The sequence below is a fragment of the Mobula birostris genome, chromosome 4 (assembly GCF_030028105.1).
Source record: "Mobula birostris isolate sMobBir1 chromosome 4, sMobBir1.hap1, whole genome shotgun sequence".
In the NCBI taxonomy this organism is placed as follows: domain Eukaryota; kingdom Metazoa; phylum Chordata; class Chondrichthyes; order Myliobatiformes; family Myliobatidae; genus Mobula; species Mobula birostris.
This window is the reverse complement of record NC_092373.1, coordinates 61134204-61154686: the sequence shown is the minus strand read 5'-3', so window position 1 is coordinate 61154686 and position 20483 is coordinate 61134204. Positions and strand designations below refer to the sequence as shown.

The 20483-nt window shown below is 42.3% G+C and overlaps 1 protein-coding gene across 2 annotated transcripts in view; it reads right to left on the bottom strand.

Moving 5' to 3' along the window:
- Window positions 1-20483, bottom strand: part of ppm1lb (protein phosphatase, Mg2+/Mn2+ dependent, 1Lb) — a 141820-nt gene that overhangs the window by 33521 nt on the left and 87816 nt on the right. For both annotated transcript variants that reach the window (XM_072255418.1, XM_072255419.1), the window contains exon 2: window positions 5713-5887. In XM_072255418.1, coding sequence (XP_072111519.1) covers window positions 5713-5887 — 175 coding nt within the window. The remainder of the gene's footprint in view (window positions 1-5712; window positions 5888-20483) is intronic.

Here is a 20483-nt window from a genome sequence, read left to right as displayed (position 1 = left end):
CATACATCATAAAGAGCAGCATTTGGGAGGTCTGGAGAAGTTGGAGGGAAGGTATACAGAAACTGTAAACAAAAAGACTCAGTAGACGACTCAGTTTGCCGGCTGGTGGCATAGTGGCATCAGCGCTGGACTTCGGAGCGAAGGCTCCAGAGTTCGAATTCAGCTGGCTTCCTTGCACGCTTTCCATCCGTGCTGGGTTGAGCGTCGAGCTAGCAATTTGGCCTCGTAAAAATAAGAAAGCCTGCTAAAAAAAATGGCGTCCCGATGACTTTACTCGGAGTTAAGGCTTTCTTCTTCAGATGACTCAGTAGATTTTCTGGGCACCTTGGCAATCCAGTGAGGATCTAGACGTAGGCAATTATTTCATTTTTTTGTGTGTGCCCTGAAGTGCATGTATTCACAGATCCAGGTATACAGTAAGCAGCTATCAAGGTGGAGGAAAATGGTGGACATGATGGATTGCTGGCAGATAATTTGGAGAGTTGGCCAATCTCATCACTAAGGTACATTCAATGGCTCCTACTCCTAGAACTGGATTGGAGTTGATGAGTGTCTCCATGTATTCTTCTAAATTCCTGTGAGTACAAGCCCAAAGCTGCCAAACATTCCTCATATGTTAACTCCTTAGTTCCCGAAATCGTCCTCATGAACCTCCTCTGGACTCTCTCCAATGACAACACATCCTTTCTGAGATATGGGGCCGAAAACTGTTGACAATACTCCAAGTGCGGCCTGACTAGTGTCTTATAAAGGCTCAGCATTACCTCCTTCTATTCCCCTTGAAATAAATGCCAACATTGTATTTGCCTGCTTTACCACAGACTCAAGCTGTGAATTAACCTTCTGGGAATCTTGTTTGAATACTCCTAAGTCCCTCTGCACCTCTGATTTTGTATTACACTCTCTGCCCACCACTAGATAGTATGGCCTAACTGATCTTTCAGTATTGATAAGTGTTACTTTCATACTAACGTGCACTCATTTTGGGTGAACAAATAAAATTAATTGATTTTAACCATATTGAAACCATGTTGCCATGTTGAAAGCCAGATGATCTTCTGACTCTTCAATGTTGTAGTGGATCAACCTTATTTTATACAGAATATATTGAAGATATTCAGAGGAGGATGGTCAGACTGGCTCAAGCTGACGGGAAAGTGACAGTAACTCAAATAACCACTGGTTCTGCAGGATCTCTGAATGCACAAAACGTTGAACCTTGAAGTGGATGGGCCAGAGCAGCAGAAGACCACAGACATATACTCATTGGCCACTTTATTAGGTACAGGAGTGGCCACTAAGTTTACTGTATATAACAGAAAAAAGAAAGGTATCTTGAATTGTGTCTTACAGAAGCACTGCACATAGCCCTTTAGTCACTGAGACCTTTGTTGACGTTACTCAGAGCTTTCTCCCAGAAGGCCATTTTGTTAACCAATTTGTCGCTTTCCTTTGAATTTCATAGACTTTTACATTCATGATCGATCCACCATGTGAGGCTTTATGAACAGGCTTGTTGAAATCAATGTATGCAACTTTAAATACGCTACCCTCATTGAACCAGAATTAGAGGTCTTCTAATTCTCCAGTACTAGGTATGTAGCCAAAGAACAAAGAACAGGACAGTACAGCACAGTACAAGCCTTTCGGCACTTGATGTGTGTGCCTGCTCAACCCACTCTAATTCTTCCCTTCCACATAGCGCTCTGGTTTTCTTTCATCTGTGTGCCTATCTAAATGTTCTTAAATGTCTTAAATGTATCTGCCTCTCCCTCTAACTCTGGCAATACGTTCCACTCAGTCACCATTCTCAGTGTAAAAATAAATACTTCTGAAATGCCCCCACCCTTGCACCCGTACTTTCCTCCAGTCATCTTAAAATTATGCCCTCTTACCTTAGCCATTTCTGCTCTGGGAAGATGTCTCTGGCTGTCTACTCTATCTATGCCTCTTATCATCTTGTCCACCTATATAAGTCACCCCTCATCCTCCTTCTCCACAAAGAGAAAAGCCTTAGCTCTCTCAACCTTTCCTCAAAAGACATTCCTTATTAGTGAAGGGCAATTGCGACTTTTAAGAACATAGACCCAGTGGTGCAGAAGCGTGGGACGGAGAAGAGGAGAGCTGTCGTCATTAGAGACTCTATAGTCAGGGGAGCAGACAGGAGATTTTGTGGACATGAGAAGGACACCTGCATGGTTTGTTGCCCCCCGGGTGCCAGGGTCCGGGATATCTCTGACTGGGGGCACGAAATCCTGGTACGGGAGGGAAAGCAACCAGAAGTCATGATACATGTTGGGACCAACGACATAGACAGGAAGAGGGATGAGGTCCTGAAGTGTGAGTTTCGGGAACTAGGCAGAAGGCTGAAGAACAGGACCTCAAGGGTGGCGTTCTCAGGATTGCTGCCAGTGCTACGTGACAGTGATGGTAAGAATTGGAGGAGATGGCAGTTGAATGCGTGGCTGAGGAGTTGGTGCAGGGAGCAGGGTTTTAGATTTTTAGATCATTGGGATCTCTTCTGGGGAAGGTGGGACCTGTACAGATTGGATGGGTTGCACCTGAACTCGAGGGGGAGCAATATCCTTTCAGGTAGGTTCGCTGGCGTGGTTCAGGAGGGTTTAAACAAATTTGCAAGGGGGATGGGACCCAGAGCGATACAGCAGTGAAAGAAGTGCATGGAGTAAAGCCAGATCTAACATATAGAGAGGCTTTGAGGAAAGAGAAGCAGAATAAACGTAGAAGGGTTGAAATGTGTGTACCTCAATGCAAGAAACATCAGGAACAAAGGTGATGAACTGAGAGCTTGGATACATACATGGAATTATGATGTAGTGGCCATTACAGAGATTTGGCTGGCACCAGGGCAGGAATGGATTCTCAATATTCCTGGATTTCAATGCTTTAAAAGGGATAGAGAGGGCGGAAAAAGGGGAGGAGGGGTGGCATTACTGGTCAGGGATACTATTACAGCTACAGAAAGGGTGGGTATGTAGCAGGATCCTCTTTTGAGTCAGTATGGGTGGAAGTCAGGAACAGGATGGGAGCAGTTACTCTATTGGGGGTACTCTATAGGCCCCCTGGTGACAGCAGAGATACAGAAGAGCAGATTGGGAGGCAGATTTTGGAGAGGTGCAAAAATAACAGGGTTGTTATCATGGGTGACTTTAACTTCCTTAATATTGATTGGCATCTGATTAGTTCCAAGGGTTTAGGTGGGGCAGAGTTTGTTAAGTGTGTCCAGGATGGAATCCTGTCACAGTATGTGGACAGGCCGACCAGTGGGTATGCCATATTAGATCTAGTACGAGGTAATGAACCAGGTCAGGTCACAGATCTCTCAGTGGGTGAGCATCTGGGGGACAGTGACCACCACTCCCTGGCCTTTAGCATTATCATGGAAAAGGATAGAATCAGAGAGGACAGGAAAATTTTTAATTGGGGAAGGGCAAATTATGAGGCTATAAGGCTAGAACTTGCGGGTGTGAATTGGAATGATGTTTTTGCAGGGAAATGTACTATGGACATGTGGTCGATGTTTAGAGATCTCTTGCAGGATGTTAGGGATAAATTTGTCCCAGTGAGGAAGATAAAGAATGGTAGGGTGAAGGAACCATGGGTGACAAGTGAGGTGGAAAATCTAGTCAGGTGGAAGAAGGCAGCATACATGAGGTTTAGGAAGCAAGGATCAGATGGGTCTATTGAGGAATATAGGGAAGCAAGAAAGGAGCTTAAGAAGGGGCTGAGAAGAGCAAGAAGGGGGCATGAGAAGGCCTTGGCGAGTAGGGTAAAGGAAAACCCCAAGGCATTCTTCAATTATGTGAAGAACAAAAGGATGACAGGAGTGAAGGTAGGACTGATTAGAGATAAAGGTGGGAAGATGTGCCTAGAGGCTGTGGAAGTGAGCGAGGTCCTCAATGAATACTTCTCTTCAGTATTCACCAATGAGAGGGAACTTGATGATGGTGAGGACAATATGAATGAGGTTGATGTTCTGGAGCATGTTGATATTAAGGCAGAGGAGGTGTTGGAGTTGTTAAAATACAATAGGACAGCTAAGTCCCCGGGGCCTGACGGAATATTCCCCAGACTGCTCCACGAGGCGAGTGAAGAGGTTGCTGAGCCTCTGGCTAGGATCTTTATGTCCTCATTGTCCACGGGAATGGTACCGGAGGATTGGAGGGAGGCGAATGTTGTCCCCTTGTTCATAAAAGGTAGTAGGGACAGTCCAGGTAATTATAGACCACTGAGCCTTAAGTCTGTGGTGGGAAAGCTGTTGGAAGAGATTTTTAGAGATAGGATCTCTGGGCATTTAGAGAATCATGGTCTGATCAGGGACAGTCAGCATGGCTTTGTGAAGGGCAGATCGTGTCTAACAAGCCTGATAGAGTTCTTTGAGGAGGTGACCAGGCATATAGATGAGGGTAGTGCAGTGGATGTGATCTATATGGATTTTAGTAAGGCTTATTCAAAAAGTCAGAAGGCACGGGATCCAGGGAAGTTTGGCCAGGTGGATTCAGAATTGGCTTGCCTGCAGAAGGCAGAGGGTCGTGGTGGAGGGAGTACATTCAGATTGGAGGATTGTGACTAGTGGTGTCCCACAAGGATCTGTTCTGGGACCTCTACTTTTCATGATTTTTATTAACAACCTGGATGTGGGGGTAGAAGGGTGGGTTGGCAAGTTTGCAGACGACACAAAGGTTGGTGGTGTTGTGGATAGTGTAGAGGATTGTCAAAGATTGCAGAGAGACACTGATAGGATGCAGAAGTGGACTGAGAAGTGGATGATGGAGTTCAACCAGGAGGAGTGTGAGGTGGTACACTTTGGAAGGACAAACTCCAAGGCAGAGTACAAAGTAAATGGCAGGATACTTGTTAGTGTGGAGGAGCAGAGGGATCTGGGGGTACATGTCCACAGGTCCCTGAAAGTTGCCTCACAGGTGGATAGGGTAGTTAAGAAAGCTTATGGGGTGTTAGCTTTCATAAGTCGAGGGATAGAGTTTAAGAGTCGTGATGTAATGATGCAGCTCTATAAAACTCTGGTTAGGCCACACTTGGAGTACTGTGTCCAGTTCTGGTCGCCTCACTATAGAAAGGATGTGGAAGCATTGGAAAGGGTACGGAGGAGACTTACCAGGATGCTGCCTGGTTTAGAGAGTATGGATTATGATCACAGATTGAGGGAGATAGGGCTTTACTCTTTGGAGAGAAGGAGGATGAGAGGAGACATGATAGAGGTGTACAAGATAACAAGAGGAATAGATAGAGTAGATAGCCAGCACCTCTTCCCCAGGGCACCACTGCTCTAAGCAAGAGGACATGGCTTTAAGGTAAGGGGTGGGAAGTTCAAGGGGGATATTAGAGGAAGGTTTTTTACTCAGAGAGTGGTTGGTGTATGGAATGCACTGCCTGAGTCAGTGGTGGAGGCAGATACACTAGTGAAGTTTAAGAGACCACTAGACAGGTATATAGAGGAATTTACGGTGGGGGCTTATATGGGAGGCAGGGTTTGAGGGTCGGCAGAACATTGTGGGCCGAAGGGTCTGTAATGTGCTGTACTATTGTGTGTTCTATATGTTCTATATAACTGCCAGATGTAAATATTATAAATACAATGAAACTTTTAATGTCAATTCTTCCAAAAAAAATCCACACCTGACATTCAAAATAATTAAAGTTAACCTGAAGTTTATTGGAACTTTTCACACTTACCTGCTTCATCATAGGCTGCAGAAAGTTTTTCAAGCACTTTGCGATCAATTGCGAGAATCTGCTGTTCCAGAATTGTTTGGTGAGACAATACGCTATTCTCCTTGTCCTTTTCGTAGTCTTGCAAATGTTGTTTCAGAGCTTCAGGCAAGTGTATCTTCACATATTCTGCAGCAGACTGGATAGAAAAAAGATGCACGTTGAAAGGAATGTCAGCAAAATATTTATCAGAGTTGAACAGAGGAAATATAGAACATTGTGCCATATTTTGCATCAGATCAACAGTGCAAACCGTGATAAGATTATTTCACAGAATGAGTGTAAGTTAGTGCACAGGAGGAGTCTATTTCACCCATGGAGCTAATCAAATGGAAAACAAAGAACCTTGAAATTCTCATCCCTTTTGTTTATGAATTTTGAATATTCCTACTCAGAGAAATACAATGATTCACATATAACCCACCTTATTTACCAATAGGATATGTAAAGAAGTTTTAAAATTATAATGCATATTTTGGCTTAAATATGGCTCAAAATCAGCTTGTACCTTTGCGAATGATCAATCAGTTCCACTTTATTTTGCTTTCCTTTAGCTGGATTGTGTTGGCATTTTTTATTCATTTATGGAACATGGACATCTCTTGTTCGGTGTATTTATTGTCCAACTATAATTCCCTTTCAAATGGTGGCAATGTAATTTGGACATCCTGCATTTCTCATGCCGAAAAACTCCCACAATGCTGAGTGAATTATCCATATAATTCTTTGTCAAGATTCAATGGGATCCCAATTCGCATGTATCCAAGAGGCTCCCTTCTAATAATGAATATTTTAAAATAGTTTTTGGGGGGACAGTGGTTATTTTGCCTTGATTTTAATATCAGTTAGCCCTTTGTAGGTAAAATTCTCTTTACTATTGATAGTTATGATGTAGGGAGACTTAAAGTCATAGAGTCATAGAGAAATATAGCACCGAAATGGGGCTTTTGGCCCATCTAATCCATGCTGAAACAATGTAAACTGCCTACTCCCATTGACCCACACCAGGACCATCACTTCCATATCCCTTATTTAAGATCTTCCCCACAAGTTTACTAATACTCATGGAAAACTTATTAAAACACAACTCATTAATTATGTTCTGCAACAAAACCCAGAAACTAAATTTCTTATAATTGCTTTACTACACACAAGAAAATATACACTTGATTATTAAGTATGACAGCTGCATTCAAGTTTTGAGTATCTCCATTAGTTGTATCCGGTCGCTTTAAAAGTAAGATTAACATGGCAACAAAACTAAATATAAAGTTACCCTATTTATAGTATACCATCATGGACCTTGAGATCATTTCTCTGATCATATTACAGCTATGGAAGTGGAAATGGAAGTTCCAGTAGCAGAAGCAGTGGAAATCTGATATGATTGCAACTCAAAATTGTTTTACAATTCCAATCTCAGACAAACTACGAAATCTAGCCTTTGAATTATTATGCTGGGTAAACAAACAAGATGCATTTTTTCTGTATCTTTGTACATGTTAATTTTTCAACTTAAGTATCATTGTGAGAAGCTCGTTATAATGCTGCAGAGGTAACCGGAATCTGTAACTTTACAACTTGAGATAAAAAAGATTGAAAACTCAACAAGCCTGATGGATGAACATTTTTTCTTAAATATAACGCTGCAGGTACATCTGGGGTTCTTTGCATTTTACTTTATTGTAAATAACAGGCTCATGAACTGAAATGTTTAACATTTAATGTTTTAATAAATTTGGTTCCAACAATGTGCGGTTTAAATGGTACAAGAGAAAAAGCAATTTAATCAACTAGCAAATCTAACTTAGCACTATAGTTTCTTTAAAAAAATTGTCTACCATTCAAATAATTGGACCCAATCATTGGCTGTTCTTATGCAAGGCATTTTGTCCTAATTGCCTGCTGGACATTTGCTATTTTCTGTACAAGTAATCACAGATTACAAGCTGAAGTAAAAGGTAATAATTTTATTCAATAATTTTATCATGATAATGGTGTACTATATGATATTATGATAATGTCATTTCAAAGTTCAAAAGCTCAAAGTACATTATACAACCCTGAGATTCACCTCCTTATAGGCAGCCACATAACAAGAAACCCATATATATATATATATATATAAAAGCCCGCCAAACACCCAATGAGCAGAGAGAAAAAAATAAACAAATTTTGCAAGCAATAAAAGTAAGCAAATAGCATTTAGAAGAAAAGTGAGTCCTCAGACGTGGAGCCTGGAGCAGCCGGAGCAGGCCACAGCCCCAGCCTCAGCCTCAGTTCAGTGCACAGTGGAGTAAATGTTGTGGAGCCCGCAGGCACAGAGCAGACGTTCGTTAGTGAGTCAATTCAAATGGTGGTGGGGGGGGAGGAAACGTCGACTCAGACCATGAGGGGCCTGCGTCGGGCATTTTCATGCCTTACAAGGCGCAGATTGGAAGTCTGTGTGGGGCGCCACTCCTCGCACAGACACTAGAGCAATGTGTGGCTAAGTGCCTTGCTCAAGGACACAAACACGTTGCCACAGCTGAGGCTTGAACTAGTGACCTTCAGATCACCAGATGAACGCCTTAACCACTTGGCCACGTCCCCTCCTCCCCCCTCCCTCCCCCCCAATTCAAATGGAAACTCCTCAGAAACTGGATTATTCCAGATGTGAATATAACAGAAGCTAGATAATGTTCAGGGCTAGGTTAACAAGTGGCAGGCAACATTTGTGTCACACAACTGTCAGACAGTGAACAACTCCTGCAAGAATGGAACCTGGCAGGCTACTCTTGACATTCAGGGGCAATGACCATCGCAGTCCTTCTACCAACTGTACTCAAGGTGTGGCAATTGACCAGAACCTTTCCAAGGCCAACCAGATAAATACAAGTTGCAAGAGCAGGTCGGGCACTTGGTATCCTGGTATCCATTTTCACTACTGAAAATGTGAAGATTACAACTTCAAGAACATCTGAGAAGGCTGACAACAGGACAAAGCAGTCTGCTTGAACGGAACCAGTCTAAGGATTCACTCTCTGCATCATTGTCTCATTCTGGGTGCAGAGTGTAACATCTATAAAGCGCACAGTTATCACTAGTAGCATCTTCTCAGATCACCTTGGTAGCATCTGCAAAATCTGTGATCTTTAGAAGGTCAAGAACAGCAGCCACAGGGAAACGCCACCACCTGCAGTCTCCCCATCAAGTTATATATCATCCTGACTGGGAAATATGTAACCAATTGTGAAACATACTATCTTACAAGACAATGGGAGTAACATCTTGAGAAGAACTGTAGAAATTGAACTTGGCTCACCATTATAGCTTTTCACGGGGACAGAAGATGTGCAACAAATACCAGTCGTACCACTGGCTCCTCTTATCCATGAATAAGTCAAAAATATTAGTCTTGAAAAATCTGTATAAGATGATTACTGAGCAACACACACAAAATGCTGGAGGAACTTAGTAGGTCAGACAGCATCTATGGAAATGAATAAACAGTTGGCCGAGACCCTTCTTCGGGACTGGAAAGGAAGGAGGAAGATGCCAGAATGAGAAGGTGCAGGGATGGTTAGGAGGACAAGCTAGAAGGTGGTATGTGAAGCCAGGAGGGCAGAGGAGGGAGGATGAAGTAAGAAGCTGGGAGGTGCATTGTGGAAAAGGCAAAGAACTTTTCTCCATATTGGTGAGACCCAATATAGATTTGGGGACCGCCTGGTTGAGCACCTCAGCTGCATCCACAAAAGCAAGTCTCCTGGTGGCTAACCATTTCAATTCCTATCCCCATTCCTGTCTGACATGTCAGTCCAGGACCTGCTCTTTTGGCACGATGAGGTCATTCACAGGGTGGAGGAGCAACAGCTCATATTCTATCCAGGCAGCCTCCCACCTGATGGCATGAACATTGATTTCTGCCAATTTCTGTTAATTTTTCCCCACCCACTTCCCTCTTCTAATATCCCACCTCTGTCCCCTTACCTGCCTATCATATCCCCCTGGTTCCCCTCCTCCTTCCCATTCTTCCATAATTTACTCTCCTCTCCTATCAGATTTGTTCTTCTCCAGCCCTTTACCTTTTCCACTTATCACCTCCCAGCTTTTACTTCATTCCCCCTTCCCCAGCCACCTGACTTTGCCTATCCCCTTCCAGCTTGTCCTCCTTCCCCACCCCTCACCTCCTTGTTCTGGCATCTTTCCCATTCCATTCCAGTGCTGATGAAGGGTCTCGGCCTGAAAAGTTGACTGTTTATTCATAGATATCTGATCTGCTGAGTTCCTCCAGTCTTTTGAGTGTGTAGCTCTGGATTTATAGCATTGGCAGAATCTTTTGTGTTTATAAGATAATTACTCACATTTTTTTTGTGGATCAGCAGTAGGTGCAGCTGTTTGATGGCTGACTACCAAATGGAGACTGAAGAAGTTTCATTTTAAGTAGCCAGAAGTATGACACTGGATTAATTGCTCTCTATTCTGAAGGATCTGGTTCAATGTTTGAACCCTTTCTCTGAAAAAGAGCATCAAAATGTTTCATCTGATATTTACTTTTTAATAGAAGAATAATTCTAGGAGAAGGTAAACAAGATAGTGAGAAAACATCCATTTCTTTAAAGCGTGCAAAATTATTTATAGAAATTGCTAAGAACAGAACTAAAACTTGCCTGCCATTACCTGTGTCATTTATGGCAGAAAAGAACAGACAATATCCCTTTTTCTCCCTTGTTTGACCATCAAGGAATTAAAATAACTCTGATAAAAACATCATTAGTCAGCTAAAATCAAATTTGTCTGGAAAATGGGATGAGCTCTTAAATTACTTCCAACATCAAAAGCAGTTGTTGAGAAGCTCTTTAAGCAGTAAGATCTGAAATTTTATGCAGTTGTAGTTGTTGTAGGAAGAATTGGGAGGTGATTATTGGCCCTTGATCTACCTCCAACATGAAACAGAGTAGTGTGAAAAAAGCTCTGTCAAATATTATTATAGTTTTTGTCAAATTGCTCTTTTCTTTCATTTGCTACCCCTTGTGCCTCTGTGAAGCTAGAATTATAGTCTGAATGGTTATTACATAGTACATAGTTAAACACCTGTGCAATGTAATTGGAGTAATTTACAAAATTCACAGTTATTTTCACTGTGAACATAATACTGTATAAAGCATGACACACAAAATGCCAGAGGACCTCAGCAGGTCAGGCAGCATCTATAGAAATGAATAAACAGTTGACATTTTGGGCCAATGCCTTTATTTGGGATTAAGAAGGAAGGAAGACACTGGAATAAAAAGCTTGGGGGGGAGGGGAATAGCTAGAAGGTGATAGGTGAAGCCAGGTGGGTGGGAAAGATAAAGAGCTGGAGAGGAAGAAATCTGATAGGAGAGTGGACCAGAGGAGAAAGGGAAGGAGGTGGAGACCCAGGGGAAGGTGATAGGCTGCTTGACAAGAGGTTAGAGGCCAGAGTGGGCAATTGAAAAAGAGGTAAAGTATTTTTACCAGAAGGAGAAATTGATATCTATGCCATCAGAATGGAGACTACACAGACACAGGATATAAGGTGCTATTTCTCCATCCTGAGGGGGGCCTCATTCTGGCACAAGGGGAGGCCATGTTGGAATAGGAATGGAAATCGGAATTAAAATATTTTGCTACCGGGAAGTTCTGCTTTTGGTGGATGGAGTGGAGGTGCTCAATGAGGTGGTCCCCCAATTTACGAATGGGTCTCACCAAAGGAGGTTGCCTTGGGAGCACCACTCACAATAGATGACCCCCGCTGATCCACAGGTGAAGTAATATAAGTGGTTCGTATTTGGAATACGCTGAAACATCATTACACTAAACATTGATGATTGTAACGTTATTGTAATATTGACAAAATTCCTCCACTGAGTAATTACATATGGAAAAGAAAATAAAGAGGAAATGTGCCAAAACATTAAGAAGATGACTTTTTTCACGGAAACTGAGTTCTATCAGCTACTCCAGTATAGTCATGGGGACAATGATGTTCACATATGACCCTACGAACTAGTTAACCACATGGGTGCAGAAGGCAAAGAGAAGAGGATTTGATAATGTGAAGGAAGAGATGATTAAACTGAACGATTAGCTTTATCTCTCTCAGATGAAAATCGAAACATCGAAGCAGACATTAAAAAGCATCATTTGGATTGAGAACGTACTGGGGACCGCCTGCAAATGTCGCCATGCTTCTGGCACCAACACAGCATGCTCACAACTTCCTAACCCTAACTCAAATATCTTTGTAGCGTGGGAGGAAACAGGAACACCCAAAGGAAACCCCCGCGGTCAGAGGGAGAGCACACATTCTTCTTACAGACTGCAGTGGGAATTGAAACCTAATTTTACAACTGATGACCCATCCTCGTGTTGAATCAGAGTCAGAATCAGGTTTAATATCACTGGCGTATTTGTTGTTCAGCGGCAGCAGTACATTGCAATACATAATAAGAAAACCTATTGTGGGAATTGAATGCGGTCACCAGTGCTGAAATAGTCCTACGTTAAATGCTACGCCACTGTGTATGACACCTGCCAACCTCAGCACCTGGTATGAAGAGAAGACAGACAGGTGTGCTGCTTGTGGCGAGAAGGGAACACTTCAACATATTTTGAGTGCATGCAGAGTTAATCTTTCCAGCAGCACGTACACTTGGAGACATAACAATGTTCTCAAAGTTGTAAAAGAAGCGGTTGAGCAGAGAGTACTGCAGCACAACTTATCTCATGCCCCATGCTGCACAGAACATCGCATATCATTTGTGAAAGAAGGCTCCAAGTCAAGGGTGTACAGCGCAGGCTCACAATCAAGCATACTTCCTTCATCCAATGATTGGTGTGTCAAGGCCGACCTGGACGGGAAAGGCAGTTTCCCGGAGCAAATAGCTTTCACCACATTGCGTCCAAATATAGTTATATGGTCTGACAGCAGTAGAGAAATAGTTATTGGTGAACTCACAGTCCCCTGGGAAGACAACATCGATGAAGCCCATGAGCGCAAGTTAACCAAGTATGCAGAATTAAGATCAGAGTGCAGAGACAGAGGGTGGAAGGTCTCATGCTATCCATTTGAAGTAGGCTGCCGTGGGCTTATTGCGTTCACTTTTCAGCAGTGGCTGCGTGACCTTGGCTTCACTAGAAGAGAGATCAAGTCAACCAGTAGGGCTGTAGCTGAGGCAGCAAAGAAAGGATCAGCATGGGTGTGGACCAAGTACGTCCAGAGGGGCAGATAGTCAGACAGTGCATACATATCTTGCAAACCCTTCAGTAGTTGCATAGACACCTGAAGAGCAGACTATCTGTTGGATAGAAGTAACCAACAAATCTGATAGAGGCAGACGCCAAGTTTTTAAGCTCACCAGTGGGAGGTGGTGCTTTAGCACTGCTGGCCCACCACCTTGAGGGAGTCTTGATCATAAACAGGCCGAAACTCCTGAAGACAGGTGGCAGATCAACTGATGATCCCACTGGTGATAGCACAGGACAGTTAAGATCTTAGTCCACGTGTATTTTTAACTCTCACTATTTTTGATCTGATGCTCTTGGCAGGGTTCATTCTGTTATGTTTTGTAACAATTAGTAGAAAGAGAATAGCACAAAAAAATGGGAGCCTTAGTTTAGTTTTTACTTTAACAAGGCGAGCACGCATGGGAGCGTGTTGACATATGCAATTCACTTATTTTTATATATAACCTGAATTATTTAAGCCAACGAGAGTGCTCAAACAAATTATTTACAATGTTACTCAGATACTACTAAAATATTAAATATCAACACTCCTCCCTGCTTAGCTACAAACTCTAACTCAATATAGAACGCATCTCAACATATACACAGGATGCTGTAGAATACAACTATTATACAGACATCCATAGCACAGTAAATTTTAAATTATCTCATTCAGGCTTAAAGATTTAATCACTGTGTTGGATTTCTTACTCTTGTGGAATAACATCTCTCCTGACAAGGAAGGTGACTCTGCTTGGCAAGTGAAACTTGTGGCTGTGAAAACAATCTCAGGTTCTAGGGCCTCCTTCAGGGTGGCTGTAGGAGTTGACTCTGGGACTGCAGAAAGTGGTTCTGACAGCTCTGGACACCTTTCTTCTCTCTGTCTACTTCCTGTCTTTCATTTTCTTGCCTTTCTTTTTCTTCTTTTAGTTTTTTGAATCTCCCAATTTGCTATTTTCTTGAGAAACTTGGTCTCATTTATCTTCTTCCATTCCCATTGCACTTATATCATCCTCTTCTTTCATTTCCTTTTTCTTCTTTCGAGGATGTGCATCTTGATCTTGGGAAGGTGTATCTCACTTATTGCAGTATTCTCTTATTAATCCTTCTATTGCTCCCTTTACTACCTGATTTCACCTCTTGGTTTCCTTATCCACATCATCATCTGACAAATCCTTTGTTTTCATATCTCCACTGACTCCATTCTTTTTGGCCTTCCCTTCATCCAGCCGGTCTTTGGTCTTTGCATCTACTTTTACAAGCAGCTTTTTGCCTCCCACTTGAAATCCATGCAATAAATTTAATGCACGCAGAGTAGATTCTGGTTCTTTATACTCACAAAAGTCAAATGCTTGCAACCTTCCTGCAGCTCCTTGAAATCTCTTCCAGCTTTAAAACAAGCCACATTTTGAAAGAAACTACCTGATTAACATATCAGAAGCTTTCTCAGACACGTTGCCAACAGAAACTGCTGTAGTTGGACCACTGCTTTTGTCACTTCCATGATTCTTCTGAGCAGCATGGTCCTTCCTTGGTCTCATATGCTTTCCAACCAGAGGCACAGAGGTTGGCACTAACAAATGTTTGCCCTCTGTTGGGAAACAATTCATGGAGAACACCATGGAGACTGTTGTGGCATCATCCATTACCTTTCTTAATTCGCTTGCACTTGACTCTATTGTAACAGATGTGGCATGTCACTCATGATCCACAATGCTGGTCCTCCTGTTTTCATCACATACAAGCCCAGTGTGGCTTGTTGGATGTTGTATTTCAATGTTACTGCTCTTCTCCCTTTACACTAATGACTGCACCTCACAGGAACCAACTGTTAAACTCCTGAAGTTTGCAGACGACACAACTGTCATTGGCCTTATCCGAGACGGTGATGAGTCCGCACACAGACGGGTGGTGGAACGGCTGGCCCTCTGGTGTGGTCAGAACAATCTGGAGCTAAATACGCTCAAGACTGTGGAGATGACAGTGGACTTCAGGAGGAGCCCTCCAATGCTCCCCCCACTCACTATACTCAACAGTATTGTGTCTGCTGTGGAGACCTTCAGGTTTCTGGGTGTCACAATCTCCCAGGACTTGAAGTGGACACCCAATGAGGACACTCTTATCAAAAAGGCTCAGCAGAGGTTGTATTTCCTACGTCAACTCAGGAAGTACAACCTGCCTCAGGAGCTGCTGATTCAATTCTATTCAGGAATAATCCAGTCTGTTCTCTGTTTGTCCATCACTGTCTGGTTTAGATCAGCTACCAAACAAGACAACAATAGACTCCAAAGAACTGTCAGGGCTGCGGAAAGGATCATTGGTGTGAAGCTGCCCGCGATTCAGGACTTATATGCATCTAGAGTCAGGAAGCGAGCAAGCAGCATCATTGTAGACTCATCACACCCTGGACATCACCTGTTCCAACTCCTTCCTTCTGGTAGGTGCTTTAGATCACTGTATGCCAGGACAAATCGGTACAAGAACAGTTTCTTTCCGTATGCCATCAGTCTTATGAGCACTTGAATTTTAGTCTATTATAAACCAAGTCCACCTGTACATACACAGGTATACCTTGTTGTATACAGTTCACAATTATTTGCACTATTGTTTTGTTTGCTTTTTGATTCTGTACAGCGAGAGCTCAGGGAAACCGGCATCAAATTCCCTGTATGTGTCCACATACTTAGCAATAATAAAGGATTCTGATTCTGATTCTGATGTTATGTCATTCCCACAGGAGTTATCTCTTCTTTAGTCTCAGCTCTTAGTTGGAGATCTGCGGGCTTCAGTTCAGCACCTTTGAGATGACATTCATAGTCATTTTGTGGAATGACAAACAGCTAAACCAGTGTCCAATTCCAATTTAATTAATTTGCTGTTCACTTCTGGTGTAAGCTATATTGCTTGTCTCTGGTTAGTTTTCACACTGTATGTAAATCTCAAGGCTATACAGTCCTGTGCCACTCTTATCATTATCGGACTTTTCACCAACAACATGCACGTTAGTGCTCTTTTAGAAACTGCAACTCAACTTTTTATCTTTATCTCTTTCATCTGCAGTCCATTCATTTTTGTCTGCCCAACATGCTGTTTGTATGTGTCCTACTTTGTTGCAGTTTCTGCAGGTTTTGCCTTTAAACCTGCATTGGTCTAGTGTATGTGAGCCCCTGCCACAAGGGTAACACAATTGTTTGGCTTGGCAGATTTCTGTTCAGACGTTGCAATCTTGTTCCTGCTCACTTTCATTCCTGACTGCAACTCAATTGCTTCTCTGTCTGTTGTTTCCATTGATACAGCTATTTCAAATGCTCTAAGTTGTGCTTCAGTTAGGAGCCGTTTTTGAATGTTGCCTTCTAAGATTCCACAAATTAAACTATCTCTCAGTGCATCATTAAGCCCATTACCGAACTGACAATGCTTAGATAATTTCTTCAAATCAGCCATGTACGCTGAAAAGCACTCCTCTTCCTTTTGATTCCGCTTATGAAATCTAAAGCGTTCTGCAATCAACAATGGTTTTGGATTGAAATGATGCTACATTACTTTCACAATATTAGCAAAGATCATTTTGGCGAGTTTGGGTGGAGCAGTCAAACTCCGAAGCAAACTGTATGCTCTTCCATCCAATGTACTCAGAAAAACTGGCACTAGCTTCTCATTGGCTTTTTCATTTGTTTCAAAGTACTGTACAATCCGTTCAGTATATAAAATCAAGTTATCTTTTGTGTAACCAAAGGTGTCAATCTTTCTGATGTAGCCAGTCATTTCTGGTCTTTCTTTTTTATGATTATTATCACCTGGTGCTCACTGTTATGAACCTGTGAATTCTTCTGTGTTCTGCCTTTTATTTTAACTTCACTGTCTCTGCAAGTGCTGTGCTATTTTTTTACCCAACCGTTTCTCACTGCACTTTTTATAAACTCGAAAGTCTCGCTGCACTTAACAGGTTGGTAACCATCTTGGTTTGTTTAAAACTTCCTCGTCACCACTGATATGTTTTGTAGCTCCAAAACATTAAACTAAATGAAAAACAAAAACATGTGAGCCAGGAAAACTTGCGCACTTCATTTTTCGACCTTAAAGAGAGATGTACCACATGGTAGTGTCATGACGTATACAATTCACTTATTTTTACATATAACCTGTAATGAATTATTTAAATGAACAAGAATGCTTAATCAAGCAATATATTTACAATATTATTCAAATACTACCGAAATATTAAATATACAACACATTCTACGTTCCACTTGTGAGATTGACTTTTATAATTTCACTTGCAAATTTTGAACATCCACAGATTTGCAGAGTATAAATGATTTTTTATGATGACTACATCTGTTCAGCATTTCAACGATACATGTACATTATATGTAATATTTGTACCAACAATTACATTACTTAATGGTTTTAAAAAAATTGAAGAGAATTGGAAGGTCAAGTGGCCTCTCATCATTCATTAATTTGTGGTTAACGATCACATCATCACCACTTCTGCACCGCCTAGTAAGTTGAACATAGAACAGGTCAGTCCTTTCTGACCACCATATCAGCGTTGACCACGATACCAATACAAACTAATCCCCATCTCAAAGTTCAAAGCTCAAAGTAAAGTTTATAATCAAAGTACATTTATATCACCACGTACAACCTTGAGGTTCATTTTCCTGCGAGCTTACTCAGCAAATCTATAGAATAGTACTAAAAAAGATCAACTCGAATGCAGAAGACAACAAACTGTGCAAATGCAAATACAAATAAATAGTAATAAAAACAAGAACATGAAATAACAAGATAAAGTGTCCTTAAAGTGAGACCATTGGTTGTGGGAACATCTCAATGGGCAAGAGAGTGTAGTTAACCCTTTTGTTCAAGAGCCTGATGGTAGTAACTGTTCTTGAGCCTGGTGGTGTGGGACCTGAGGCACTTGTATCTTCTACCTGATGGCAGCAGCGAGAAAAGAGCATGGCCTGGGTGGTGAGGATCTCTGATGATGGATACTGCTTTCCTATAACAGTGTTCCATGTAGATGTGCTCAATGGTGGGGAAAGTTTTACCCGTGATGTACTGGGCCAAATCCACTACCTTTTGTAGGATTTTCCATTCAAAGGCATGGTGTTTCCATACCAGCCATGATGCAGCCAGTCAGCACACTCTCTACTACACATCTATAGTGCTTTTGCCAAAATTTTAGATGTCATGCCAAATCTCCACAGACTCTTAAGGAGGTGGAGGAACTGTCTTGTCTTCTTCACAATTGCACTTGCATGCTGAGTCCAGGACAGGTCCTCTGAAATAGTTACACCTAGGAATATAAAGTTACTGACACTCTCCCCCTCTGATCCTCCAATGAAGAGTGGACATGGTCCTCATTTACCTATTCCCAATCTGTCTATATTAATGTCTCTTAAACATTGCTATTGTATCTGCTTCTACCACCTTCCCAAGCAGTGTATTCTAGACTCCTGCTGCTTTCTGACTATCTACCCTATCTATGCTTCTCATAATTTTATATACCGTGGATTCTGGTTAATTGGGATACATCAGGAGAGCACATTTTGGCACAATTAAGCAGCTGCCCCAAATAGCTGAAGTTTCATAGAAATAGTTCAAAAGTATTTAAAAAAAGACAAGCTACCATTTAACTGAGTTTTACAAATTACGTATTTAAATGAAACACAGCAGGTGTCCCTAACCTTTTTTGCACTGCGGACCGGTTTAATATTGACAATATTCTTGCGGACCAGCTGACCGGCGGGGGGGTGTAGGGTTGCCAACGAACAAGAGTAGCAGTCCTGACGAAGGGTCTCGGCCTGAAACGTTGACTGCACCTCTTCCTAGAGATGCTGCCTGGCCTGCTGCGTTCACCAGCAACTTTTAGGTGTGTTGCAAGAGTAGGAGTCAAATGCGTTGTTTATCCAAAAGACTACAATGACCACAAAACCTTGCGCGGGCACCAATGCGCGTCGTGACCTACCGATTCCCACCCTCCAAAGCAAATACTTTTTGGCGATTCTGTTCATGGGAGTGGGTGTTAATCACTACCAGAATATAGGTGATAAGTGGGTAATACACTCAATTTTGTTTCTAAAAAGGTTTATCTAACGAATTTAATATTAAACACAGAGCGCATATTTTCCTCGCATGGATATAATAAGTCAATTGTCAGGGGAACTTGAAGTGTTGAACGAACTTTCAGTAGAAGTGGCAGAAGCAAGTTCGATATGATCATTTAAAGAAAAATTGGATAGGTATATGAACAGGAAAGGAATGGAGGGTTATGGGCTGAGTGCAGGTCGGTGGGACTAGGTGAGAGTAGCGTTCGGCATGGACTAGAAGGGCCGAGTGGGCTGTTTCCGTGCTGTAATTGTTATATGGTTATATAGGTCACTTATAAGTCAATAGCATCATAACATTTTAAGTAATATTTGGATATTAAACGCACAGCACATATTTTCCCCGTATGAATATATAAAATCATTGCAACACACCAATATCGCTGAATCAGTGGGAGCCCTGGGCTTGTTTCCCTGCAACAACACCGTCCTATCGAGGGGTGATGGGAGACAGCGATACTCGAAGGGGGTTCCTGATGTCCAGTCTATTCCGCAGTTTAGTTTTCGTTGCATTTATTGCAGAAAACTCCGCTTCGCAGAAAAATGTTGGAAATGGAAGCAACTTTTTCAGCGCTTTCGTAGCTATCTCAGGATACTTAGCCCTGACTTTGATCCAAAATGCCGACAGAGATGTTATGTCAAACATACTTTTCAGCCCGTTGTCATTTGCAAGCTCGAGGAGTTGATCGCCTTCCCGCCCTGACACGGATGACGCGCGGGTCATGACCTCGCATGCGTAATGGCTGATCAGTGGCTGTGACAGGGAATGAGGAAAGGTGCAGCTGACCAAATCATATCGCTTCTTCGCAGCCCGGTAGCGCATGTTCTGTGGCCCAATACCGGTCCACGGCCCGGTGGTTGGGGACCGCTGAAATACAGAACAAATTAGAACACTACCAATGCAGCTACAGTACTACAGAACTATGTATTAGTCCCTAATAGTTATCGACGAGGAATTCATTCAGTGTATGTTGCCGTGTTCTTTTGATTGACAATAAATGAACAAAATCAGTGCAGACACCTAGTGCAGATAATCGACTGCCTTCATACAATGCATCTTTTAAATTAGGGGTTCCCAACCTGGTGTCCACCGACAACTTGCTTAATGGTATTGGTCCATGGCATAAAAAAGGTTGGGAACTCCTGCTCTAAATCTTCATTTTCATTGTAACATTGTAAGATGATTATAGCTGGCTGGTGGTGTAGTGGCATCTACACCAGACTTCAAGGTGAGTGGTCTTGGGTTTGAATCCGGCCGGCTCCTGCACGTTTTCCATCCGTGCTGGGTTCAGCGTTGAGCTAACAACTCGGCCTTGTGAAAAACAGACAAATGCTAAAGAAACAGCAAGGTTACCATCTGATGTGCCACAAGACACGGAGAGGAACAAC